The sequence below is a fragment of the Amblyomma maculatum genome, chromosome 1 (genome assembly GCF_055883805.1).
Source record: "Amblyomma maculatum isolate TAMU_Amacu chromosome 1, ASM5588380v1, whole genome shotgun sequence".
NCBI lineage: Eukaryota > Metazoa > Arthropoda > Arachnida > Ixodida > Ixodidae > Amblyomma > Amblyomma maculatum.
Window position 1 is genome coordinate 135,441,555 of NC_139344.1, and position 27,486 is coordinate 135,469,040.

The 27,486-nt window shown below is 44.2% G+C and overlaps 1 protein-coding gene across 1 annotated transcript in view; it reads right to left on the reverse strand.

Annotated features, from left to right (window-relative positions):
- Positions 1-8,078: 8,078 nt before the first annotated feature.
- LOC146204002 (large neutral amino acids transporter small subunit 2-like) overlaps positions 8,079-27,486 on the reverse strand; it is an 83,778-nt gene continuing 64,370 nt past the window's right edge. Inside the window, exons 9-10 of the mRNA XM_084589034.1 lie at positions 16,781-16,958; positions 8,079-16,502 (exon numbers count right to left, since the gene is read on the reverse strand). Coding sequence (XP_084445160.1) covers positions 16,420-16,502; positions 16,781-16,958 — 261 coding nt within the window. The 3' untranslated portion in view covers positions 8,079-16,419. The remainder of the gene's footprint in view (positions 16,503-16,780; positions 16,959-27,486) is intronic.

Genomic DNA, 27,486 nt, shown 5'->3' on the forward strand with positions numbered 1-27,486 from the left:
GATTCTTCATATAAATCATTAACTGCAGCGATGATAGCATACATATTTGTCTTAGCCCTTTGCATACCTCGGCAGTAGACGTACTTTTTAACCCTTTGCATGCAATCTCAGCTTTATCATCTCGGTATATTTCCTTCAGTAATTCACTTATTCACCGATGCCTTCACCGATGCCTTCTGATTTGAGCATGCTCAACAGGAGTTCCCATTTACGCTGCCGTATGCATCGCTCATATCCAGATAGGATAGGCACATATTCATATGGTTTTAAGATGACCAATCGTATAGTAGGACGGAGTAGAGAAGGCACCATGGCGTGGCTGCGCCGGTGGGCGGATTGTAAGCCTCCTCTTTTATGCGTAGTGTTCTTATATCATGAGTAAATGCGCCTTCTGGAGGTGCTTTCGAGCAAATAAGGTTTAGTTGCGGCGAAGTATCCTCATTGGGAGCGAAGTATCACAGCAAAGGGAAACGATCTTCCAGAGACATCAACATTCGGATGGGTTTCCGTGTATTAATTGCACTTGCTAAGCGCAGTGAACGTGTGCAATACTTAACCCACTGCCCTGTGAAGAACTGCAGTGACTCAAACTTTATCGGGAAAAAAATTTGTCCACTAGAAGTGTACTTCATGTTTCGCAATGTTCTATAATGTAGTGCGAGCACGAAGCAGTGGAACGCGTCGCTTGCCAGAAGATTCGATGGGTAAAAACTTCTTTTGTTTATACTTCAAAGTGGACAATACAAAGATCCACCACGAAATAATTATCTGAAAGCTTCGACTTTGTGGCATTTTAAGCAATTAATCGAATATAGGAGAATCCCCCAGCATGGAGTAGATTCGTAATGAGGGCGTAATTACTCATTGACATCCACCCAAGCGCAGCCATACGGCTACAAAAGAAAGCTAAACAGCTTTCCCAGAAACTTTGTAGTTAAAGGAAAATTCCTCCTGATCCGAGCATCGAACGCGGGAGCACCGTTTTTCCGGGGCAGTTGTTCTACCAACTCAGCCAGCCAGGACGGTTAGCTCAGTTCCAGTACTCCCTTATTTAAGCAGTTGAATAGCCGCAATCTTCATGTTGACAAATTACCGACAGAAACTGTCGGTGCGTGCGAGAGAGTGGGGGAGGGTTACCACACCTTGTAATTTCCTTAGCCTTCACTTGCGCTTTCCATCTGTAAGAGCAGAGAATGAACTGCCTCGATAGAAGTTGTTAAAATCAATGCCGACGAATACAAAAGAGAATCAGTGCAAACTTGGAAGAAAACAACTTGTTATGTAATGTTCTCTGCACAGGATGACACCTGTGGCAGGCATAATTTTAATGGTGTGACCTATATGACTGTATATTGACTTACGCCCGACACTTCGCCGGGGTGGCGCAGTGGTTACGGCGCTCGACTACTGTTCCCAAGGACGCGGGATCGAATCCCGGCCTCGGCGGCAGCTTTTCGATGGAGGCGAAAAGCAAGGCGTCCGTGTGCTGTGCGTTGTCAGTGCACGTTAAAGAACCCCAGGTGGTCAAAATTTCCGGAGTCCTCCACTATGGCGTCTCTCATAGCCTAAGTTGCTTTGGGACGCTAAACCCCACAAATCAGCCAACCAACCAACCGCCGCCCCCGCGCCTGCTGCGACCAAAAATCGGCGTAAAGAATTTCGTGGCCAAAAACAATAAAAAGACACGATTCCTCAAATAGCGGCATAGGTTCCTAAACAGCTATTCATCGTCAAGCAGCCAGCCTGCAGCACGAAGTTTACAATATGGGCACGATGTCCTAGATTTAATTGAAAAAAAAAGTTACCTAATCGCAAGAGTATAATTTTTACGTATGCTGAAGCAAACATTGCACGGACGCTTCAACGATGCGTAATCAACAAAACTCAAACATCAATGTATAACTTAGAAAAAAAACCGTTTCATTGCTCATGAAGAGACATACCTTTAGTTCAAAGCAAACCGCGAGGGAATTCCATAGTCTGGAAGCTATTTTTAGCCATGAATCACTTATTGTGCCTCACCGAAAATGTTTGGCACTCACTAAGTGGTTGTTGGTTGGTTGGTTGGTTGGTTGGTTGGTTGGTTCATAGGAAGGGAAAGGCGCAGTATCTGTCACACTTGCTCTGTGGACACCTGAACCGCGCCGTAAGGGAAGGGATGAAGGTAGGAGTGAAAGTGGATAGAGAGAAAGGGGAGCCGTAGTGGAGGGCTACGGAGTAATTTCGACCACCTGGGGATCTTTAACGTGCACTGACATCGCACAGCACACGAAGCCACTTCGTTTCGCCTCCATCGAAACGCAGCCGCCGAGGCCGGGATTCGATCTCGGGAACTCCGGCACAGTAGTCGGGCGTCTTACCACTGCACCACCCCGGCGGGGCACTAAGTGAGTTGCTATAGTTTATTGCAGGAAGAATAGTCAACGCATGCTATATGGTACATTACGTACCGTAAATCTTACCACTTCAGACCAAAAAACAGCTTGCTCACATAAGTCGTTGACTGACACATGTGCCTATCTAAACGGTCTCAAGGTCCACACTATAGAACGCCAAGTCAGCCTTCACTCTCCTGTTCACTGCGACCGCTTCCATCTCGCAATGGCCCCTGTAAGCACGAGTCACGTTCAGCGGTCTGTTGCACGGGCGCAAAGCTCGTGCTCTAGAACAGATCAAAAAGGCGCTTTTTACGTCGCGTACTCACCTCAGGCTACTCAAATTGTAAAAGTGAATAAGCAAAACATCATTCCTACCTTCGATACGACAGGAGAAGCCGCGTGATGAAGCCTTATGTATAAAGCAGCACGGACGCGAGAAGCAGAACAATCAACCGTACTCGTCCAGCCTCATCACTAGCTCTGTCGTCTCTTTCTCTCTCTCTTTAAAGCTATGGCGGAACCGAATACAAAGCAAGCTTTTTATTGTAGCCGAGCACTTGAAAACGCAGCAGCATGCCTTCCAGGTTTCGCGATCATTTAACCATCCTCCCGCGCCTGTAGCCTCGGCAGCCGCAATCGTCCTACTAAGCAAATGGAGCGACGGCCACTGCGGCGCTAGTGGTACGTGGAAAATTCCAGTGCAGGCTCCCTTGGGCCCTTTCGAGTCGCAAAAATTACGCGGCAGTCGCAAATTTTCGCATTTGCGAACAATAGCAGTCGCAGGCTATAGTTGCGTGCTGCTGAATTTTCTAACTTTGGGACGAGTCCTAAATTGTTAATTAATCAGCGGCTACACGGAAAACTGAAGCTTGTTCTACGCCTCGCTTCTCGTTGCCGGTAACAGTCAAGACCAACAGCTCTCGTTCCGAACGAGACCAATTCGGAAAACAGATCCGCGGATCTCCCTTGGAAGTATAAATAAAGCGACCTTCTGGTCGCAATCGCGCCTCACAAATGTAAATGGGCTTTATTTATGAAACCTCTCAATATACTGCTAGGACTGCAGGAGAGGGGCATAGGAACGTATATCTACAACGTGTAACTCCCTGGCCGGAGGGTTTACGTGAACCTGACAAAGTCGGGTTGAATCGGCTTGTCGAAATTAAATTCGCTTTTCGGGTTCATGTGTTGGCGATAATCACGAACTGTAGACGGCGCCGCCGTCAGGCCAAGATGGCGACCATACGGAGGTTGTTTGGATTGTTGGTTGGTTTGTGGGGTTTAAAGCAACTCAGGCTATGAGAGGCGCCGTAGGGCAGGACTCCGGAAATTTCGACCACCTGGGGTTCTTTAACGTGCACTGATATATATCGCACAGCCCACGGGCGCCTTCCTTTTCGCCTCCATCGAAAAGCGGCCGCCGAGGCCGGGATTCGATACCACACCCTTGGGAACAGGAGTCGAGAGCCGTAACCATCTACGCCACCCCAGCGGGACATCATAGGAAGGATTGTGGATATATTGGATATATGATCAGCCTGGCCACAGTAACAAGTTTTTTTTTTTTATTGGAATATTAATACGCGTTGTTTCACTAAAAGCCAGCGCCTAGAGTTAGCTAAACTCTTTGTATTAGTCGGTGTAAAACAAATAACCGATGACAAACTGAACATCGTTGCCCTGTGTTGGCGAACGTCTGCCGGAACCGCACAGGCACTTCACCCGCCTTCAGGGCGTTTTTACTGATGGGAACATTGGCAGCTTTCAGTATTTCCGTACGTCGGGAAGGTCAGAAAGATGCGAGAATGTATCAGGCTGAATGCTGCATTGTTGCAGGTTGGAAACGTATTGCGAAATCATATCGCATGACGCTGTAGACTGAAATGGTTCGCGATACTTTCGAGCGTTGACTGCATGCCTGAATTCCGATTCAGCAATTTGAACTCCAGTGCAATTTAGGTGTGGTCAGTGGGGCAAGCAGCGTCCTTGCGCATAGAGTCGTTAGCAAACTTGTTTAGAGCGCCAGGTCTGTGTGGTGCGGAACAAATCACAGCGCGCGATTGCTGCGTTAAGGGCAATGTGCTCATTCTTTGCTTTTATTTATGTGCAGCTTCGCTTCAGCGCGAACACTGACCATGAAAGGCAGTAGCTGCTCTAAAGCTTCGCTTCGTTTGTTCTGCAGAGGACCGCTTGAGCGCTTCGAGACAAGCCTCACGTTTACACGTTGTGGCGTGCACTGGATACACTCGAGTCAGGGCGTGCCCTCAGAATCGCAACGGCGAGAGTAATATACGCGAGCCTATGTATACCTCCTTTCACTTGCCGGTTTATCCAAACCCCAAGCGTGAAATCGATGAGGTGCAAATTACCGATCGGATCAAGCGTGTCAACGTGTTATAGGTCTCGAGATCATGCAATGTCGCCACCTTGTGACGCAGTGCCGAACCCTGCGCTCGCTCGCGTCGTCTGCTAGCCAACGCTTGAGCGTGCAAGGCTTGTTGTCATTCTGTCTGTTTCGCGATTCGGATGCACTTTAGCTTACCTGTCTGCCTCTTAATAAATATATATGAGCAGGATATCATCCCACGCTAAAAAGAAGGCAATAATTGTCTTCATCCAGTATGTCATGCTGGATAATGACATGCTCCATCGGTCATCGGCGCATGATATTGTTTGCCGCGCTGCATCTCAAACACAGCAATGATATCGTTAGGTGCCGTGTCAAGGAAAAGCTAAAAGGTCGCCAACGTCCATACAACCTAATGCGATCGCCGAGAAATCATAGAGTCGTTTCTGTGTGGGATCCGACAGCTAATAAAGCATGAGCCGGTCTGAACACTTGCCGAGCAGATGCAGATTGACAGGCCATTCTGTGTCCTCTGTACGCGCGATACATTTGAGTGCTTTCTTCTAGCCATGTTACTCATTTTGGTAAGATTTCTATTCGGCTAAGTGCTGCTGCTTTCTTCGGTGCAAGGCCATTGCTTCCAAGAACAGAAGAGAATAGCATTAAACACGCAAACTACGTTCGTTGTATCCTTACTTCGTAATAAGTTGACTTACCTTATTACAGTAATGAGGACGATGACAGACAGAAGTCGCGCTTATTTCTTTGAAATGTGCGATGTGTAAGTTTGTTCCTTCAAAGTTGACCTGGCCTCTGAAGCCGAGACCCTTCCTGCAAGCGAGCCGCTTTAGGGACGTACTAACCTTTTGAGACGTTCAGGCCACTGGCGGATGGGCTAGAACCTCGTCTTCAAACCTCGGCTAAGCTATAAGGATACAAAGAAGAAGCTGCTGCAATGCATGTACACGCGGAACGCTCAATGCTAGTCACCTTTGTTTTAACTGTTACAAGCAGTAGATATGTATACATTATCCTCTCGATTGGGGTAACCTCTCCGCAGCTACAATTACCTTTGTTGTAACGTTTCCGCAGGAGTAGACTCGATTAGATTTAAAAACCAGGTGGGAACTAGCACTTCACCATAAAATCATCAGCTAATGTTAGACGTCAGCCTATTATATGATGCTCGCTATCCGCTATACACCAGTGTGACGCAGACTGTCTGCAGTCTACGCGCAACCCGCATATGGCAGCAACCCTGCAAGCAGAGATCCCATTGTGCAGACGACGCAATGGCACTTGACCGGGTAGGCAACCAAGGCTTACTTCGTGACCGGCATTCAAACATCTGATTGCTATAATTAGTTGATCATCGGCCATGTGCAGCGATTTTGTTTTCAACGCTGCCCCTATTTCGCGCTTGCTCCATTTCTCTTTCTATTCTCGACGCTTTTCCCAGCTGGCATACACGCAAGTACCAGCTGCCTTTCTAGCCTGTCTCGGCACACTTTTGGAATGGTTAACTGCTGATTCAATGCGTATTTTTATTGTGTTTGGCTGTTGTTATGCTTGTTTGTTTTGTTTTTGTTCTTTGTTGTTCTTTTTTTAATTTCAGCAGCATCACTGGAGCTTGGAGGATAAATCTGATCACCGCGCTGCTTCGGGCGAGCATACGGGGCCTCCTAGTTCGCTATAAACGAGTAGTGTGACCACGATTGTTCGTTTTATTTGAGACGCAGTGTCATAGCCCTAATAGATATCATTATGATGGGCTTGTATTTGTTCGCAATAAGCCGCCATTCGTTATAATTGCGGCCGTTATAAGTGGGCTCGACTTACATATGCTCCTTGCCTAGGGGGTCGAGGTGAGGTCCCTGCCGTTGGGTTGACACTGCTCGACTCGACGGACGCTAAGACCGACCCGCTGTATACATGAGCCCGACAAGCGAATTTCGGGCCGACAGGTGAACTTGACCCGACTTTGGCGGGCTCGTGTAAACCATCTGCGTGTCACATGACAGCGCTCGTACGAATACCCATGCGACAAAAGAAATCGCTGTTCGCGTGGGCCAGTACAGTGCACTAGTGACAGAATTATAGGTAAACGGCCACTGAACACTACTGATTGCGAAATTCGATTATCGACAAGCACACGGTCATCGAGCGTTATCGACAAGAAAGGTATAAGCTGAGTTATGGACCATGAAAAATGCATTCCGTTCTTCAAAACAATAGATATTTATAAAATATGCGCGATGCTGCAGAGGCAATAAAAAGTTTCAGAAACTGATTCTGGAGAGCGCGAAATGCAGTACTTCAGCATGCTCATGGAAGCAACTAGACTTGGTCCTTGCTTCAAGCGACAGTGACATGGAGGGTTTGGGGTTACCCTAAAATAAAGATCACGTTGGCTTGTAGACCGGTTTAATATTAGTAGAAGGCGAGAGAAGTTCACAAATGTTGTGCGTATTCTGTCAAAACTCAACACCCGTGCTCTCTGGACATTTATTTTGAAGCTCTGGACAAATATTTCGCTGATGATATCCCCTTGCCCTGAAGCTGCGTCTCCCTCTATTCATGGGCGCTGGAATATGGCAATTGTTTCTATCTTTTTCGTTGTTCCTTTTAATCAATATACGCAAAAGCGAAAAACGTACCTTTGTGTAAATAGAGCATGTCAGTATCACTCCATTCCTGCGACAGTGAGCACAGTTGTATTCAGCTATCAGTTACCATTGTTTTTCTTGCAATGTAGCTAAGCGCTTGTTACTGCATGACCACATGACTATAAAACAGCGTGAAGTATACGCGACTTATATATTCAATCACTAACGAGCTTCACGTCAGCTTTAACTAAGCTTTAAAGGCCCGTTGAACCTGGACAGAAAATATTGTCGAGAGACGCCACTCAATCCAGCTCATAAAACCGGCCAAATACAACATGCAAGAGAGAAAAAAAGCAAGCATAAAATAAAAAGAAAAATCTACGTATGCTTTCTAAATCACACAAGTCCAAAAACAGACTGTAATTATATAAGAAGGCGATGTTTTTACTGTGGTCTTATAAGCTTCTTGTGCAGGTCTGGTCGGAACCAACTGCAACCGTAGATGATAAGGCTTCAATATGAACGCCTAAGCTTGACACCGGCAAGTAGTACGTCGTACTAAATCTGTAGATGGCATCTTCGCGCCCGTGAAAACTATGTGTCTCATTACTGCAGCACAACAATGGATTAATGCTCCGATTAACTTCGCGTCATGGATGCCTGCAATTGCTTATTTCTTGGCAAGAAATATGAAGATATAGTCGTCGAAAACCTAATGTGCAGGCTGAAATATCATCAAGAAATATAGAGGTTTCGATGCACGGCATACTTTATTCTTTTACAACGTTTTAAATACATACAGCACTTGTGTTATGGCAGACAAAAAAAAAATGAAAACGAAGAAATGCAGCAGCTTAGACACCGTGTCTTATGCAGCTATTAGAGTGCAACAGTGAAGTAGGAAACACCTTTTCCGGCAACAACATTGTGGTAACCCATACGAAATGAATAGCATTTAAGCTCCGCTTTTAAAGGCATGACGCAATAGCGTTAGTGGTTCCTTTCTGCAGGTCCCTTTTCGGATCCTCGCTCGTGTACCTTGCTGCTAGCTTAATTAATCAGTTATCCCTTGATATGTGCCTCCCTTATCTCTCGCACATACTCATTAGTATACAGCATGAATCTATCCCACTGTCTGAAAGAGCATCTGTCATATATAAAGCACCGCTATAACCAAGCCGTTCGAACGCGCCTACGTGATCTGTAAAATGTATGACTCGGGATCCCAGGGTCCTGGTAACTTGGCCATGTCACGTGATCTCGCGACGTCCCAAAACTCAACGACAGTCAGTACCCGGACAAATCTCTAGCCAGCTGTCATCTGCCGGAGTAATGCCCGTGATTTTTCGCTCACAACGCCAACGCCGGATGTCCTGGAGAAAGGAAACTTTAACGCTATCGCGTTAAAAATCGTATACAATGATAAAGCGCTCCTCCAAAAAAAAAAAAAATAATAACAAACTTGCCCAGTGGCGAGTCATCATACCAACAGTCAGACTATACAAATTCTGCAGCAATAAGTGAGATAAAAATTCACCCATTTTCTCCGTGACATTTTCGTTTAAACATCTGTCGGCACAACCTTCCACGCAAACGCAGATCACAGATTTTGAGCAGGAAGCAAACGACGACAAACACTCCATTAATATCTTAATTCGTATCCTGTGTTCAAACAATGGGATTAATCATTTCATTCAAACAGGTAGAAAGAGTTCAAGCTCAAGAACGTCTCCTAACAAGCTCAAGCAAAGCCAAGACGGAAAATCTCAGCACGAATATTACGCCGACCGTCTGCCGTAAGCAGCTCACGACCTGGAATGTTAATGCCACAGGAATCGATACCTTGCCTTGTCATTTTAGCGGGAAGTCATCGTTGCCACCAAAGCCGTTTTGGAAACTAGCCTCTTTAACACGCTGCTTTACAAATGCCGTCGTATTCACTGTAGCTGATAAAACCGTCAGTGCAACATAATAAACTACACACTCCTAAATTTAGCTTGTTCATATGAGAGGTACTCAAGGATATCAAACTCCTCCAAAATTTCATGATCTTTTCATGATCAACTACAGATAATACGTCGAAATAAAAATATCTAAGTGATCAGTGCCAGCACACACTGCCGACAGGGGTGTGTCCAAATTTTCAAGTATATTACTTATTCTCCACAAAACTGAACTTTGCTTAGCGCTGCGAAAGATGCTGGGAATGTGACGCAGTTGCTGCTGACTATATATAGTGTCACGTAAATGGCTCTGAAGATAAAGTGCAGTTAACACAATAAATGCGATCTGCTGAATAATGACAGGTAAAAATGTATCCCAATAAATGAAGTATACGAAACACGATAAATGCGATCAAAGCGAAGGTCAAGTTTGAGACAAACGTGGCATGTGGTTTGAAAATGTAGAGATGCCAAGCTTAGTTTTCCGGCCAATAACACTGCACTCGCCTACCTTGTGAAATAATTTTGTTCGATACAGTGACTCTCTATGCGATACAATTTTGGCCATCTGGAATCAGTTCCCACTGCTGTTATTGTGATACGTTTTAGAATCGGCCTTAGAATGCAAACGCTTGCCGTCAGGGTCCCGCGCCAAGAAACTTTGCTTCCTCAACCCGACCATTATAAGATAACAATATGCCCATGCCAAACGCCTTGTACCCACAGAACGGTTACGGCGCAAGTCGGCTTTCTGCGAGGGGCTCGTGAGTTTCTTATCGCGCAATACATGGCACTTTAAAGTGTTAGGTCGCACTCCTATGCGTCGTGGGAATTTCATTTTAGCTAGCAACATATCTTGTTCATCTTGTACGCCAAGAACACATGGTATGCAGAGGGAGTATGGTGCAGATTGAAGCACTGGGAGGCGTTTTTCGTTCTCCGCAAGAGCCCGCTCGTGGCGCAACACAATTGAAACCCTGCGGCACGATGGCGATATACGTTACGCATACCTGCATACATTTGTTAATAGTGCTTCTGAGACTCCTGATTCATTTGCGCTGAAATGCGGGCTCAGGTAAAATTCTTATTCAGTTTGACGAATGGCATGTTTCTACTACTGTACTCTCACTACTACAGCGCTCGCTCAAAAATAAAAGAGCCTGTATTATATTCTCGCTGCTCTTGGCAGAGCGCTAACAAACGTCCTTGGTGCGCAACGGAAAGGCATCGGTGTTAAGCCTGGTCTGGCCAAAACCAGTGAGTTGTTTTTAACTGTTTTTTTTTTTTTTTTTTTGGTCAAGACGGAGCTCAGTCGTTAGAACACATAATGGCCAAAAGGGGCCATAAATGCAATGTCAAATTTGCGGAGCGGTCAGAACCCCCCCCCCCCCCCCCCTTTTTTTTTTTCTCAGAACACCACATTAGCTTCGCTGTCGGTGTCAGGTCAGCTGAAAACTGCGTCGTTTATACCCGGTTTATCATATCAAGATTGAAGAAGATGCTCAAAGCCGCTTTGCGGTCCTCTTCCCTTCTTGGAGCCACACTCGAAATCAAGAACCTTAAAAAGTGCACCCTAGAAAATGAATCATTCTCACAGTACGCACCTTCAAAAAGCTTCTGTAGAGGTACTTCTGAGCACCACTGAACACAATGTTTGTGGCGTAAAGTATAAAATAAACTAGCAATAAGCCACAAAGAGTAAGGTCATGATGTCAGTGGAAAGCGTGCAGTTCGTGCAAGCATCCAAAAATGCATTACAAAACTAATATTTGGCACTCGTGGTCCGCGGTTCAAAGAACACAATACCATATCACGGAGGGTGTGTTTCCACAAGGACAACTTTCCGTAGACAGATATCCCCTTTCTAGTACAGCTTCATGCTGCTTAAAACTGCCATTAATATCTAATTCACTCGAGTGCATTCTCATCGACAAGGTCAAAACGGTTCGAAGCTTTCAGTCTGCGTGAAATGTAAAAAAGCACACATTCATCCCTGATGGTAAGTTGCAGTGCTTTCTTAGCTGCCTACTTTTCAAAAGACTTTCGAAAAGAAGATCTCCACATGCCAACGGGAGTTAAGGGTTTGAACCTGCAAGTTTCCCCGTGTGCAGACTGTGATTCCATGCACAAGTAAAAATCCTGGCACAAGAAAGGCTTGTAAACGTGGTTCCAAAATATACATTTTCTTTTTTCAATAGGCTTGCTATGAGCGCTCAGAGGCGTCCAAACTCACCGTTAAGTCTGTGTTTGGGATCATTTGCTACTTGTATGACATTATGGAAGAAACCAGCAAGCTGAAAACCCACTACCTGCACTGCACAAACAAACCTCAGCGAAACAAACATGATGAGCTGGAGAGCGAGGAAAAGTTACACAGCCAAGATTGTGAAATGTCGTAATGGCCAATAATCCACGCGGGTGAGCAAAGGCATCTGCATCCTTAAACAAGTGACGAAGATTGACAAACTGATCGTGTGCCTCGTTACTATTGCACCCTTTTAAAAGAAGCACCTTTCAGGTCTTGTTCAATGCAATAATATTTCCCACAGTGCAAAGCTGGAGCAAAACAAAGATACTGACGGCTGACATCTCACGTTTAGACATTTATACCTACACCATTACATGACAGTTGACGCACACAGAATATGAAAGGAATGTACCACGGGAACTACCACATTCTAGCTGCACCACGTGATCAGCAACGAGCCGGAGCCTGCTGCAAGCAATTCGAATAACGCTGTTCTGCTTCATAAGCTCGGCACGACCGGCAACCAGCCTAGCGCAACATTGTGAAGAACAAGAAACGCTTGGGGCCAGTGACTACTTGAGCGCACCAGGGACTGTTCGAGGACGAGCTCCCTTGCTTAGGTAGGCCTTCAGTGGAACCGCGTGTCTGACTGCGATGAGTGGAAACTGTAAAACAGTTATCCATATACTTTTCCTGCGGATTTTGTTTTAGTGACGTTGCTACAATCCATCCTAAAACTTTGCGTTCCACGTCCATATCTCCTTTCTTAACGTACCCAGCGACATACACGTCGAATAAAAGGGGACACTCAAGTAGTCGCCTTACGTCTAATGAAAAGCATATGGCGCTGCGTTGTGCGCTTCGCTGCCTCCTTTCGTTGTCCTGTAACCGCCTGTGCTGTGTGCGCAGCAGGTCGCCGAGGTAGGCTTATTGACGGTTCGCGCGCGGATCACTTCTATACGAGCGCTCCCTTTCTCTCTACAATAGTGTTAGGACACGCCGGACGGACTGCACGAAACGAGCGCCGAGTGGCACTTCCGGCACGGCGCAAACACGTGACACGTGAACACCGCGCGCCGGCGAAGCTTGAGACAACTGCCACTCCCTTTTCTTAATATTTTGCGCCTTCTCTGTCACCCTTCAAATTACGTTGCTGTTTCCTTTTCCACCCACACGATGCGGCGTCAGGTTGCAATTCACTGTGTTCGCATGATTATCGTCAAACGTCAGCAGGACTTCTTATGGTGTTATCATACTTCACGTGAAGTCCTCATTCTTCAGTGGACATTTTTGTTACTTGTTCATTGCCTTCAATTTAATTGCCCTTAATGCCCTTAATTTCATTACTTCCAGTGCATTTTGACATTTTGTTCACTAATTAGCGGTGGCTACTTATTCTTTCACCACTGCCAAATCATTTACCAATTTCGTTTATTCTATTGGCTTCAGTGCATTTCTGCCATTCTATTCAGTAATTAAAGACCGTTAATTAACTATTACTACCTTCTCCATCACTCAATATGCGTTATATCTCAATTTTTAATGCTCCTATGTTTCTCTTATACAGCGTATAGGGCTTTCCTGCAGTAGCCTTGGGATATTGGTACTACTGACAACACACACTGTCGCCGTCGACGCCATTTTTATATCACAGTGGACCTGGTTATGCTTTCGGGATAAAAGAAAAACTTCTTGGGCACCCCATGACCACAGACACAGGAAGCACACTCAGCGCAAGTCTGGCTGGCTGAGGCAAAGGCGGATACAATTAGGTAGCAACCAGTGCTCTCACGTAAATACGCGAGGAACTAACTTGAAGCTTTGTTGAGCCAGATGCACTGCAAAGCCTAAGCGAAAGTACGCCGGTCGGAACACGTAAATAAATAAAGTATGTGCAACAGATATGCAGCAAAACACAGCACGGGACTCGGGAAATGTGAGCCCGTAACGCCCACTCGTCGAGAATTGAACAAAGTCTCCACTCCATCAAAACCTCGCAGGAGCCCTAAACACCACTATTCTGCTCTCTAATGCATTTCTTTCATTACCTTCTTCTGCTTTTCGCGCTCTGTTTCTTCAAAATCGTTTGTATTCCGCCAAAGCATATTGAATGCCGCCATTAGCTGGTCACCTTATGCAGGCAAAGAAAGGGCAGTCACGAGCTCATAGAGACAAAGAAACGCTGCTCTCATTCATGATTGGCTAGCGGAGGCCCTACACGCACAGATCTATATGATGCTCTTTCACACGTCAGTGACACAGGGAACATGAAGGAAGCTATAATTACGCCGCTGCAAGCGCACCCGATATACATGCCGCGCCATATATGCTGGAAAGGCCGCTCACAACTGTTTCTGTCCAAGCTTCCGGAAGGAAAGCGCGGGTGTTCAAAATAAAAACGACTGGCGTAATACAACACGCGCGCAAGTTGCAACTCTACCCAACCCAGGTGTTTTCGGTAAGTCTAAGGCTACTCCCGCAGCAGAGCTTCATTGCCGCCGGTACATTGGCTCTCTTTTGCAGGTTACGCGACACTCGCGAGAGCCGACAGCTACATCAGAGGGACGTCGGTGCACACGTGCTGATGAAACACGAGCACTCGCAGGAAGTCGGCAGAGAGCTGAGGAATGACTGCTCTCGCGTAGGCACCTTCTGCGTCACATCTGGGCGCTTCTTTATGTAAAAACCGGCATTCATTGGAGCATATACCAGCCTGATTTTGTGTGCAGAGTAACGTACACCAACAATCCTATACTGGTGTTCTGGAAGCAGTGTAGCGGCGCGACTATAGTTAAATCGGGCTCCACCAGGCACCTTACTTGGGGGGCGGGCGGCCGACATGAGGAACTAATTGTTCAAAGGATAACTGCAGTTCTTTTAGTAACCTGCTTAAAAGGTTAAAGCTTAAACAGCCCTGGATTACACCGCAGAATTATGCACAAGGCAATGCACTTCGAAAGGTGTACCTCAATATACTTCAATATTAAATTCCTGCTTTTAAACTTATATTTTCCTGAAGCCTATCGAGCAAATGGATGACTGTTTTCGTGCACGGATGACTCCACGGAACTTATAGCGCGAAACACCAAAAATATTGAGGGAATTTTGAATGTTCGGTACATACCATCCATTTAAAGTCGCCGTCGAAAATAGTTAGTGTGGGCGCAGGGCGTACTTTACAGCTCAGATTTTTGCACTGGGGAAGAATTTTTGGCTTTTATAACAATCATGTCGAATCGTAATCTGTTGAGAATCTCTAGCCTTATTGAAATTACAAGTTAAAATGTCCACGATGAGCCACGCTGTGCTCGCTGCTAGCGGCCAACAAATGGTTTTAGTTGCTGAATACCTGTTTTAGAAGGTAAAAGCTTGTCAGCCCTGTCTTACTGCTGCGACAACATCTGGATCATTTCCGCCAACCTCTATGTAATTTATGTGTTGAAAACAGGATATAAGTACGCCGGCCGAAATACCCATTTCGTGAGACACTGGATCATGAAACAGGTGGATATTATACGATATTTTGTGATGCATGACAGTGTTGGTGCCATTATATAAATTCAAAGTATATAGTATTTCTTGTCCGTCATTTGCTTCTGGAAGATGAAGTCAAGCGCAAAAAAGTGAAGGACATTGTGGGCCTGATTAATACAGCATAATTCCTTCAGAAAAAGATAGCATGCATAGCAGCAGCTTTGTAGCCACAAGAACAGCTTCGGAATTGCAATTTTGCGTATAGCGTGCGAAATGTGCCCGTGGCCGATAACGATGCACCACAGTACCCTGAAAAAAGTTCGCTTTTGATGCGTTCGGTACAGCTAGACTACGTTTTTTTTTAGCACGTTCAAGGCTATAATCATATTCCTATTTGCTTTGACCCACAAAATGGAAGGAATGACAATGAAAAAATACGCCTGTCATGGTCGACAACAAATATGACGTGTAGGCGATATCGAGAGTTATCAGAGAAGCGCGGATAATGCGACGCCGCATGCAACCACCTCCAATGGAAAAAATTACCAAGTGGTCGAAAATCCCGCATATGTTCTGATATGGCTAGCTAAGCAGGCAGGCAAAGCGAACAATGCGCTGTGCACTCCTCACCGAGCAATTCCTGCTGCCGAAGAGCAGGCATACAACTTCAAGACCATACGTGGAATTGCACTTGCCCTGCATACCCAGCAGATGCAATACTCAAACCTGCGAGTACTCTTGAGATCAGAAGTCAAAACCATGCTTCAAACTTATGCTGCTGTCATATTCTTAAGCTGCATTTCAAAGCGCTCGCTCTGACAAAAACTGGGAAAATACCTCGCGCTTCTCACTCCTCCATAAGCGCAGAGAGAACCACCAATATAAAACTCCAGCGATATGAAGACTTTCTTTCAACTGTGGAGGAATTATCTAGGCTCCCTATACTCCATAAATTGGCGAGGTGACGATATGAAGACCCGAATACTTAATTATATCGACACACCTGCCACTGTCATGCCCGTCCACAAAAATACGGGATTCTAGAAAGCCCTGATCGATGACTGATGAAAGTGGCAAAGGAGAATATATTTATGGCAAAAGAGGAATACGCGTAGCCTTGGCTCTCCTTGTTCAATCAACGAACTTTGGCCTCATTCTTCCAGTTCATCATGTTAATTAAAAGTAAGTTTTGAGCGCATACAAAAATACCATATTTGTGATGCCTTCTTCAGAATATACTGGTAGTCAATAATTGTGCCCTGGTCCTCACGAAACGTTAGCCTCCTTGGTCAAAACATATACACTTCAATTTTTGTTTTTGCCGTTGCCATTCGTCATTCTGGTATCCAAGCACAATATGTCATTTCAGTCAATGAGTCGGGGCGCGTTGAAATTACGAGCAGGACAAGCTGGTATTCCAGGCTCAGGTTTCGGCTTCCAAAAGCTTTTCCTCTTGCTCAGGAAGTATAACTTCAAGATATTTCTGCATCTCCATCGTTAAATATTCTGAAAGGAAAAGACACGAACGAGTGTTAGACTAATTCACATGAACTACATAGTAAGACTTCAGCATCTTAGCCGACCAAACGGCAAAATAGCAGTGCCAACATAACATCATCATTTCGTCAAGACAGTACACCTTCATGCACTTCAACTGGAGCAGATTCAGCGTACAAGTTCTTGTTCAAGATTCGATCAAAAATATTGGTAGAGCTGTAAGCTTGGCGGCTTAGAGCATCAATCGTCACGAAACGCTCATCTGGAGTGAAACACCTGTTGCTTACCAGAGAATTTCCGGATAGTTTTGTTTCTGACGCTCCAGATAACGAAGATGTAGTAGGCCGGAATGCCAGTGATAAGAATGACAAGGCCCATGCCAGTCTCTGTTGGGCTGGCATACAAAGGCATGAAAGTTAAGAATGTGCACATGGCCAAGAACACGATGGGGAAGAAAAGTGGCACCTGAAAAGAAGAGAAAAAAAAAAACATTTATAGAAGTCGCACACAAGACGCTGTGTAAACTCCAAATGACTCTCGTGACAACATCAACGACCGTAATTTATGCTGGTAAGCCTAAGGATAAGCCGTAAATCCCGGCAGCAAGCCACCGTACTATGTTTGCTCAAATACACGATAGAAATATCAAAATATAGAACAAGCATTTTACGTGTTTCAGAGCCATCATTACTAAAAAAGCCGAGCATGCGGGCAACACGAGAACGCGCAACGTGTGCGTCGCATTGGTTGACTCAATTTTGACCCGAAATAACTTGCGTTTCAGACACATACACGCAAAACTGACTGAACAAGTAGCTTGATATAGCAATCAAGCCGACCCCATAGTAAATACGTCTTTATCTCTCCGCCTCTCGAGGAGCACTCCGTGAGGTACATACTCTCTCGCTCATAATTATTGAGTGACTAATACGATGCCGCAAGCATAGGTACAAGCAGGATAGATCTGCTGGTATGGCGTCGTTTAATTCAATCGATGGAGTTGTGCACTGTGTCTGCTCACACAGCACACTAGGACTACAGAAAAAAAATGCCGCTTTTTGGCCTGCACCAGTCAGGCTGGCCTTGTTGAAGAGATAGACAACGTGTACCACGTTCCGATAAATTAGTGGCTGAAAAAAAAAAAAAAAACGCATTCGTGACTGAAAGTCAAGGATGGTACATTGATACCGACCTCGCGACTTTTCACATTACGAAATATATCTGTACAGCCAGCCTGAAGGCGGCGCAATTAATACACGCTAATAAATATTTCACAGCCCAGGAAGTTCTAAAGTCGCTACATCTGAGGCTACACGCATCAAATACAATGTAAACTTGTTTTTCCTGAAAAAAGTAACCCTGAAAACTGTTCAGTGCATGTATCAAATAATCGCCACAAACATTTACGTGGAGAGATGGCGCAGGCGCAGCATAGAGTGTTCTAGCTGATACTTCAATAAATGTCTGTAAATGAAGCGCGAGAAATTCCATCGTGGGATATTGTCTGCTACCGTCAGTTCCCGGCACGATGAAGCGAACCGCTAGCTGAGTATACGAGTCACAGGGCGCTGCAGACGCCTCGCGAATACTTCCTGACTGGACCCCGTGTGCATTGCTAAAAACAGACAGCGACGCCTGTGTGGCCACTGGCGCATAGGCGGGACTGTGCCGCTTTTGCTCGAACTTTTTAGGCTTATCAGTCGTAACCAGGAAATGGCCATCAATCTATGGTGCTTCAAACCACTCGCTCGAACTTTTTAGACTTATTAGTCGTAATCGGGAAACGGCCATCAATCTATGGTCTTTACAACACCCTTAAAGCATGTTTCGTAACGCTTCGTGAATTGATACTCGGCTCATTTCGTCAAATATGAAATCCAAATGTGCAAATTACCATAACCATGGCACTGGCTGATCACGAATCATTCTAATGCTTTGAAAGTTAAGCTCCTCATTTTCTGATGCGTGATCAGGATCTATCGCTTCCACGTTAGGGCCAGCAAATTATGTGACAGAATACAGAAGCTCCGCGTTTTGCTTTGTCGTTTACGGAGACGATATTCAAGGGAGGGGCTAAAACCTTTTACAAATGGCGCGATTTAGAACATGCAAAGGTAAATATGTATTCTCGCATATACCGTCGACACGCCACGCGTAAGGATAATTCTTCCTGAAAAAAAAAAAAAAAAAAAAAAAAAAATGACGATGTCATTAGGCATGATTTTATTTGCAAACTTAGCGGCGAGGGGGAGAGAAATGATACGTTCAGAGCGAAACATTTCAAACAAGGTTATCATGTCTCTCCCCGCAGTGGTACAATTTGCGTCACGCTGAAAATCTCATTTAACGCGTCGTCTTTACCTGAAAGAAATAGGACGATACTGGTAAAAATGGTTTTGCCTGCAAATTCGCGCGACTATAGTCTACATGAAAAGCATATAGCACATGTGACAATATATGAACAGGCGAATATGCAGTTCAGTACATCGCAGTCAAACTAAAAAACATTTCCAAAACTCAAAACAACGGTCACTACTATAATCTTCTGTCCCTGTCTGTCATTTGTTTCCATAGCGTATCGTGGCTTTGTTGTGAAACATAATGGTTCGCAACAACCGCGCTGAGAAAAACACGAATCTTCAAACGCGTGGCTCATGCCAGCGCCGCGGAGAGTGAGTTGGCCGCTGAGTTCGACACCATGGTGCAAAGCTGCGTAACGGAAATGTCACTCTAAGCCATGCGCTCGAACATGCGTTTGAAGTATGCGGCGAGAATTTAGAAGCTAACATAAAGTTTTAAACAGGCAGCAAAAACAACTGGATGAAGAGAGTGCATTGCAAGTATTTTTATTCGAATTTATTACGCCATCAGCATTTCCTATCCTTAGCATCGCCTGAATGTTCACCAGCACACTTGTTCAGCGAGTTCACTCCCAGCTTTGGCATGTAATGCGTAATATGAAAAGACGTTCAAATCTATTGGCTGATGGGCGAGTAAGTGCATCATATCGATGAGCTTGATCGTGGACGGTGCATGAGGCGGTCAGGAAGGAGCACGAACAAGGCGCATACGTATCAGCATAAATTTGCGCAGCGTGAGGTAACGAACCGATAGCAAAAACAAAAAAAAAAAGCGAACCATTAAAGACACTGTGGTCCCTTCTAAACTCAGTCATCACTGCGTTGCACTTCTCAGCACAGAACAGGAAGTTGGTGTTCGCCAAAATAAGAACTTGTCAGCCGTCATGCTGCTGTCAGGAACATATATAATTTTCTGCCTAGCTTATCCCGGCGACCCTAGACGACACAAGCGTCGGTTTACCTAACCGCACAAATATAGTGCACGCAGTGGGCCTACTGTAGCAGGTAGTCACGAAAATAAACTCAATTATTTATTTATTTATTTATTTATTTATTTATTTATTTATTTATTTATTTATTTATTTATTTATTTATTTATTTATTTATTTATTTATTTATTTATTTATTTATTTATTTATTTATTTATTTATTTATTTATTTATTTATTTATTTATTTATTTATTTATTTATTTATTTATTTATTTATTTATTTATTTATTTATTTATTTCCGTATTTGAAGGGAAGGTGCAACTGTTCGTTCAGGAACCTGCTTGTTTGTTCGAAGTAGTAATAGCTACAAGGCAGCAGAACGCAGGCAATGCAACTTCTGTGCAGTTGTTAGACCAGAGTCACAGTGCTTCTTGTCCCCGTCCCGACCTTCCCTGCTCATCGCGCATTTCAGCGCGCAAGCTAAACAGTTTCCCTCAAGCCGCGGAGAACACTAAGCCCTCGAAGGTTTCGTTTATTATTGGAGGATACGACGTTTGTGCACAACGAATAGTTTTCTCCTACCTTGTTTTTTGTCTCCGGGCTAATAGCACGGAAGTAAAACTTTCTGGGCCTTTTTCAAGCTAAATCACACAGACATCGCTCTCAGCCACTTTTATTTGTTTATAAAAATCGCGTTCTGCGTCGTTACTGTAGTAAAGATTCGCTGTTTGTTGGCGGCGAAAAACAATTTTCTCACAGTGGTCACCATCTTAAGCCCGCCAGCGAAAACAAAACGTCACCCAACAAAAACGACTGTAGAGATTCAAAGTATATCCTCGTGACTATAAACTTCCTTCGCGTAAAGAAAAAAAAAAACACGGTTTTAAATGCAGAGTAATCTTTATTAAGTTCGCAACTATCTATTAAAATAAAAGCTACGAGAGATACGTCGGTGCGAATTGCGCAGCTCATTGTACAGTACGGCGGCTAGTATGTACAGTCTTGGTCAAAAGTACGAATGGAAAGAAACAGCGCTACTAAGATGGAACAGGAGAGCAGACAAACACATGCGCTGACATGGCAACCGAGTTATTTATTGCTACAAGTGAGGCAGCATATAAGGAGAAAACAGGGAACGTGAAAAAGAAGGGGAAAACAAGGACAAAACAAGGAAAAAACAAAGGAAAAAAAAGGAAATTTCTCAACCACACACGCGATTGAAAAACCCGTCAACACAGATCAAGATACGCGTTTTTTTTTTGTTTTTTTTTTGTTTTTTTTTTTTGCGGAAGAATTCCTCTTCTGGAATTCTTTTGGTCAAAAGTCCTAATGCCAAAGCATTTTCGACTCAACCGCAAAAATAAAGCTGCCATGACAACGTTAAAAACTAAAGTGCCGTGAAATGCTATGAGATAGTTCCTAGCTGTGGCAAGAAATCATTTCCTAGCATTGCAGATGCCCTTTGGCCTTTAATGACGGCGTGACGGCTCCATTTTGCGGCTGAAACGAAAACCACTTGGCTTCGGGACTCTTAACCAAGGCTGCACATGATAGAGCTCAGATATTTCACGAATAATTACGAAAGTTATTTAATTAACTTGCTTTATTTTTCACTTTGGAGCCAAGATTATACTGCGAAACTCGAGTTCGCGAGCATCGAAGGTGAGCTTAAATTTTAAATTCTTACAATTGGCGGTGTGGTTCGAAATATCTAAAGCAGAAAATATACTTTCGAAATCTCGTTGAGTTCGCTTTCCGACATCGACTATTTGTACAGTGGTGTCGCTCACAATTCTTATGCATCAAATAAAGACACCTTTTTGCGTTCTTGATGACGATGGTGACGATAGCACGCGCCGCAACATTTTATAAATAAGCAATGGGGGAAACCCAACTCAACCAGCTTTCAAATGCATATTTTTTTATGCTCGGCATTTTGAACCGAATTGTCCATTAAATTTTTTTTTTTAAATCACCCCACCTTCAGTATTGATGGCATAACCTTGGCATCTTAATTAGAAACAAGGATACTTGACTAGTTCATTTTAATTAGGCGCCTAATTAGTCCGCTCTACCACGAACATCATGCCCGCCCTGCTGCGTAACCAACCCGCACAGACAACATCAACGCATTTCTCGCTGTTTTTTTATGATACAAATCTGCTAAGTTTAAACAAAATTACCGGGTCAATGCCTGCCAATAATTTATTTTATTTTCCCCAAACAGAAAACATTCAACGAGGTACAAAGAGCCACGGTATTTTCAATACTGAAAACGCTGTTTGTATTCTAAAAGCAGTCATTCCTATAGTTATCTTACGTTGTTTAGAAAGCAAAGAAGCTGAAAAGAAAATATTTCGAAACGCGCAATGAGTGTATTTTGTAGCCTTGAAACAAGAAGAGTCCCGAAAAAACTTCCTAAAATACAGTCATTGAATGATATTGGAACAATTTTACTTGAACCTGCGCACTGTGAAACTGATTCCTGATTACAGCAAAAAAAAAAAAATCCTAAAGTTTAGAATTTTCCTTCTGACATGGTTTATATTCCTTGCGTACAATGTTGTTTCCATCGGCTTCACCTGAGGAAACAGTTAGAATGGCGACAATGAGAAGGTAAAAATTATTTCAGATTTTAAACGTAAAATATAAAATTGTACTAAAGGATCCGATTACAGTAATAATAGCATTTAATTGAGTGTTTCGCAATTTAGAAGAACAAAAAAAAAAAAGTTATTTCGAAGTCACTGTACATATAAGCCCGATGTCAACTTATGTCTTTTTGTTTTGTAGCACCGCATCTGTTCATTTTGTTCTCTTTTCTTTTTTACTTTTTGTGCCCTGGTCATGCACTATTGATTCCAGTTCATGTATGTTGTGCTTGTATTTCATTTACTCTACGTCTTGTATGCCCCTCCTGCCTGGGCCTTTCGCGTGCGGTATTTTATAAAATAAAAAAAAAATAAAATAAAAATAAGAAATTGCCATGTATGATTTTGTTTCCCGGGTTTTTTTTTTCTTGTATAATGTTTTGCTATCGGTTTTTTTATTTAAGGTGGCAGACTCGACATACAAAACGTTTTTTCACAAAAATCTTGGAGGATATTTAGAGCAGTAACATCATATAACAAGAGTTTTCTTTTTTTTTTTTTTTTTTTTTTTTACGATGGCGTTATGGTTGAGCGCGAAGTCTGGTCCACTTGCTTTGGAAAATTTGCATGTAATCCCCCTTCTGCGGATTTCATCATTCAGTTGACCATAGCTGTTGAGTGTGTTGGTAATCAGATACCAAAAACGGGATACCTGTTTTTCTTGAGCTACGGCTCGGGACGTGTGTGTAGAGGTGCGTTACTGAACGCCAGCACGATTATGTCTCTTTTTATGAGCAATTGTATAGATGTATCAACTAAAACCTGAGCATCATCAGAAATTTGCTGAGCAGGGTGGTTGCTGTCAGAATATATTTAATCGGGTAGTAATTAGGATACCTGTATTTTTTGAAATACTCAAAGCTCCAAAACAGGCAGATAGATTACTGCCGCAAAAACGAAGTACGTATCTCAAAATCGGCACAACACGCGAATAATGCAAATGCCGGTTCCCTCCAAAAACTGAGCCATTTCAATCGCCTCGATCGAAGGTCCAAAGAACTACAAAACCTGAAGAGGTCTACATGTTTATCATAGTCATAATTATTCTTTTTTGAAAGCGGACGGTAACGCAAAAAGCAAAGGGCGTCTTCTGCAACAATAGTAGTTATCTATGGAGGCGATGGAACCTGCAAAAACGTTTTTGTATCCAAAGAGAATGCAAAACGCCCCTCTAAATGTTGTTTTTCAAAACTATCGTTGGGGGGGGGGGGGGGGGGGGGGGGGGGGGCTCACCGTGCGATCTGAAAATGAGCGTCTGCAGGCAGAATACGGCAGAAAAAAAAAAAAAGGGAAAAAAGAAAGAAAAGAAAAGAAAAAAAAAGCGGGACGCATTTTTGCCAAATCCCGTTCTCCTATATGACGACTGCGATGAGTCTTTTAATGGTTTTACACGCACTGCCTATCCTGCCTCTAAGTTGCGTTGCGCATGAAACGTCCAACTACAGCACTCGTAAAACAGACGCATCCATCTTGACTTTAGAGATAGGTATACGCCATCCAGCTTAACAAGGGCACGTGCGTTTGCTTAGTCTTACGACTCTTAAATAACAACCACTGCGCTTCGCTGAGGCCGCCACTCACGTTTTAAGAGCGAAACAGATGGTTCCAAAAAGTATTTAAGGAAATCATGAGGCTTTCTCTGGATTTTACCTTCGCTTCGCCTAATAACTTTTGTCCAGAGAAATAGGTTTTGCATATTTTCAGCGATGCAGTTTTGTCATTTTAATATTATATACCACGATTTCTTTCAGTGCGAAGGCAAAGCTGTGGGCCGTGGCGCCGACGAAGGCGACAGAGAAGGTGAAGCTTTGTTGGTCGGCTTAATAAACATGGCCCGCAACACGATACCGCACGGAAGAGGCCCCGCGCTGGGGCCGCCGGGAACGTGGGAACGAAACAAAGAATAAACCGATTTTCGTTCCTGGACGACTAACGTGTCCGTTGCTCGCTCTGTGCACTGCATGAACGCTAACACTAAGCTGCAGCACCGAACAAATTAACCCTGAAAGCAGCGCCAATAGAAAGCCCACGATTCGGCTTCAGATGGCCACATACAGCTCCAGCTTTAAAAGCCTAAGTAAGTGGCCACAAGAAGCGTGGTTTCGAACTTTTTCAAGCCTTCAGCGACCTCACTGCAAAGCCCACCGAGGAACCGGTGCATTTACTGGCCAATTTTTGGGGGGAATAAGCTAATCAAATTTGCTCATCCTCAAGTTAACGGAAGATTAGAAGAGGTCTAGCGAGAATGTATTGAGGCGTCTGAGATCCACTTCGTAGGTATATCGTCAATGAACGGGCTATGTTCTTCGCAAGAGAGCTGAGAGAAGGCGCAAGAGACGAAGAGCTTGTGAGCGACTTGCATGGGCTTTTGTAAAGCTGAGCAACTTCGGCGCGAAATGAACCGCGGAGGACCATGAGGCGCCAGAGACCACAAGCTGTCAGAAATATTGCAACTGAAAGCGGAGCCAACGATGGAAAAGGTGACAGCCATAGCGTCACAACTTATAAAGAAACGGTTGTGGTGAGAAAAATGGCGCACGGCGGCGCCAAAACTTCCAAGCTAGCTGGTTTTTCAACCAAGAAAAATGCAACTCTTGTTGAAGTCATGATATATGCTTCCCGTGGCTGTGGACAACATACCAAAGGATGGTGCCCGGTGAAGCAAGTCACCTGAAACAAGTTTCTCAGGGAATGGCACTGCGCTCGAGTATGCAAAGGACAAGGCAGTAACCTGGACGTATCAGCTAAAATGGCGAGAATTGGGCCTAGTTGGTTATTCATATTGGTTTCACCGCGCTAACAAATTGAACGACAGAAAAGACAAACACCACGGAGCGCGAACTAACAACTGGTTTTAATGGATGAAACGGAAGTCATTTTATACACAAAACGTGGTCGTCATCAAACAAACATAAGCAACGAGGAAACATGAGGAAACAATCATCGCAGGTAACAAAGGCATACAGCTAGACACACTCATCGCGATAATCTAAGCAAATCAACTTCTTTCGCAGACAACGACAGTGATACGTTGCTGATACACATATCGGCCCGACGGATTTTATTTCAAACGCTTCTGTGATCTTTCTTTCGGTTTTATTATCAGAATGCGAAATAACAGCGGTTTTTTCAAATTGAGGCTTACATTTGCAGTGCTGGCAATGCGTAGCCAGCTTCCCTGGATGCGCGATTGATTTGCAATTGTTAGCATGCTCATTTAGCCCATTTAGCTCATTTAATGGAGAGAAGGCGATTTTAAGGTATGATTCCGGACACTCAAAATTAATCAGACGGTCCATCGCTAATACATGTATAATTCAGAGCATCAGGAAGTCATGCGTGCATAAGGTAGAGCAAGCAATTATCCAACAGGTTGCAAGGTTAAAAGATAGCGGGTACCCTGATATTCTCCTGGCCTCGATTTCAGAAAAAAATCCTAAAAACATTGACCGCAAAAAATAAGGAAAAAAATGACCCTGAAGGTTCCAAGATCACGCGTCCGACTGTCATCCCGTATGTACACGGAGTATCGCACGGTCTAAAAAAGATTGCAGGCAGGCACGAAGTTCCTGTGGTGTTCACGGCACCCAAAAAGCTATCGGGGTTGTGCGCAAAAATAAACAGACTCGATGAAACACCCAAACTACGTTGCACCACCAACCATGAGAGGAAACACGTCGAATGCGATACAGGCGTGGTTTATTCCATCCCCCTCTCATGCGGATTGAAGTATGTCGGCCAAACGGGTCGGTGCATAAACAAAAGGCTAAATGAGCATGCTAACAATTGCAAATCAATCGCGCATCCAGGGAAGCTGGCTACGCATTGCCAGCACTGCAAATGTAAGCCTCAATTTGAAAAAACCGCTGTTATTTCGCATTCTGATAATAAAACCGAAAGAGAGATCACAGAAGCGTTTGAAATAAAACCCGTCGGGGCCGATATGTGTATCAGCAACGTATCACTGTCGTTGTCTGCGAAAGAAGTTGATTTGCTTAGATTATCGCGATGAGTGTGTCTAGCTGTATGCCTTTGTTACCTGCGATGATTGTTTCCTCATGTTTCCTCGTTGCTTATGTTTGTTTGATGACGACCACGTTTTGTGTATAAAATGACTTCCGTTTCATCCATTAAAACCAGTTGTTAGTTCGCGCTCCGTGGTGTTTGTCTTTTCTGTCGTTCAATGTGTTAGCGCGGTGAAACCAATATGGACGTATCAGATGTTTCGGGAGTGCCCCACTGGCCTTCACTTCACATTCGAAGCCGATCACAAGCCTTTAGTGCTCATTTTTGAGACCGAGAACTTGGCCGACATTACGCCTCGATTATAGATAATATAGATGTGCATGATGCGTTTTCAATACGACATAGCACAAGGCCCCTGCAAAGATCTCGTTGTTGCTGTTGGTACGCTGTCTCAACGGCCACTTCCTGAATACAATAGCGGCGATCTTAAAGAAGAAATTATATCCTACGTAAGAGGAGTCATTGACATTGCCAATCTTCCATCAGTAGACAAGTCACTAAATAAAATCCGACCGCAACTGTAAGATTCTGAGTCAGTGAAGCACAGTTGGACGGTTTAATCGAAATGAAATTCCACATTGGAGTTGAAAGCGCGGAGTGCTAATGAAATCATTAAAGGTCATAATTTCACAAGCAGCAAGAAAAGAGACCATCGACAGGATTCACTAGGGCTATCGTGAAATTGTGAAGTGCAGAGAAAGAGCTCACAGTCCTGTCTGGTGGCCGGGAATTTCAACAGAACTTCAAGATCATATCCGCCGGCGTACACAGTGTATTAAGGAGCAGACGTAGAGGCATCAGCCACTCATGCCATCCGACTATCCACAACGCCATAGAAAAGGTAGCTACGGATTTGTTCCACTGTGGAAGAAATTATCTCCTGGTTGCAAGCTATTACACCAGCTACCCGTAAGCTGTTTCGCTGCCAAAAAGACTCCGGATGAGGTCATAACACACGTCAAGTCCATTTTCGTGAGACATGGGACACCTGTACAAGTTCGCAGTGATATAAAGGGCCTCAGTTC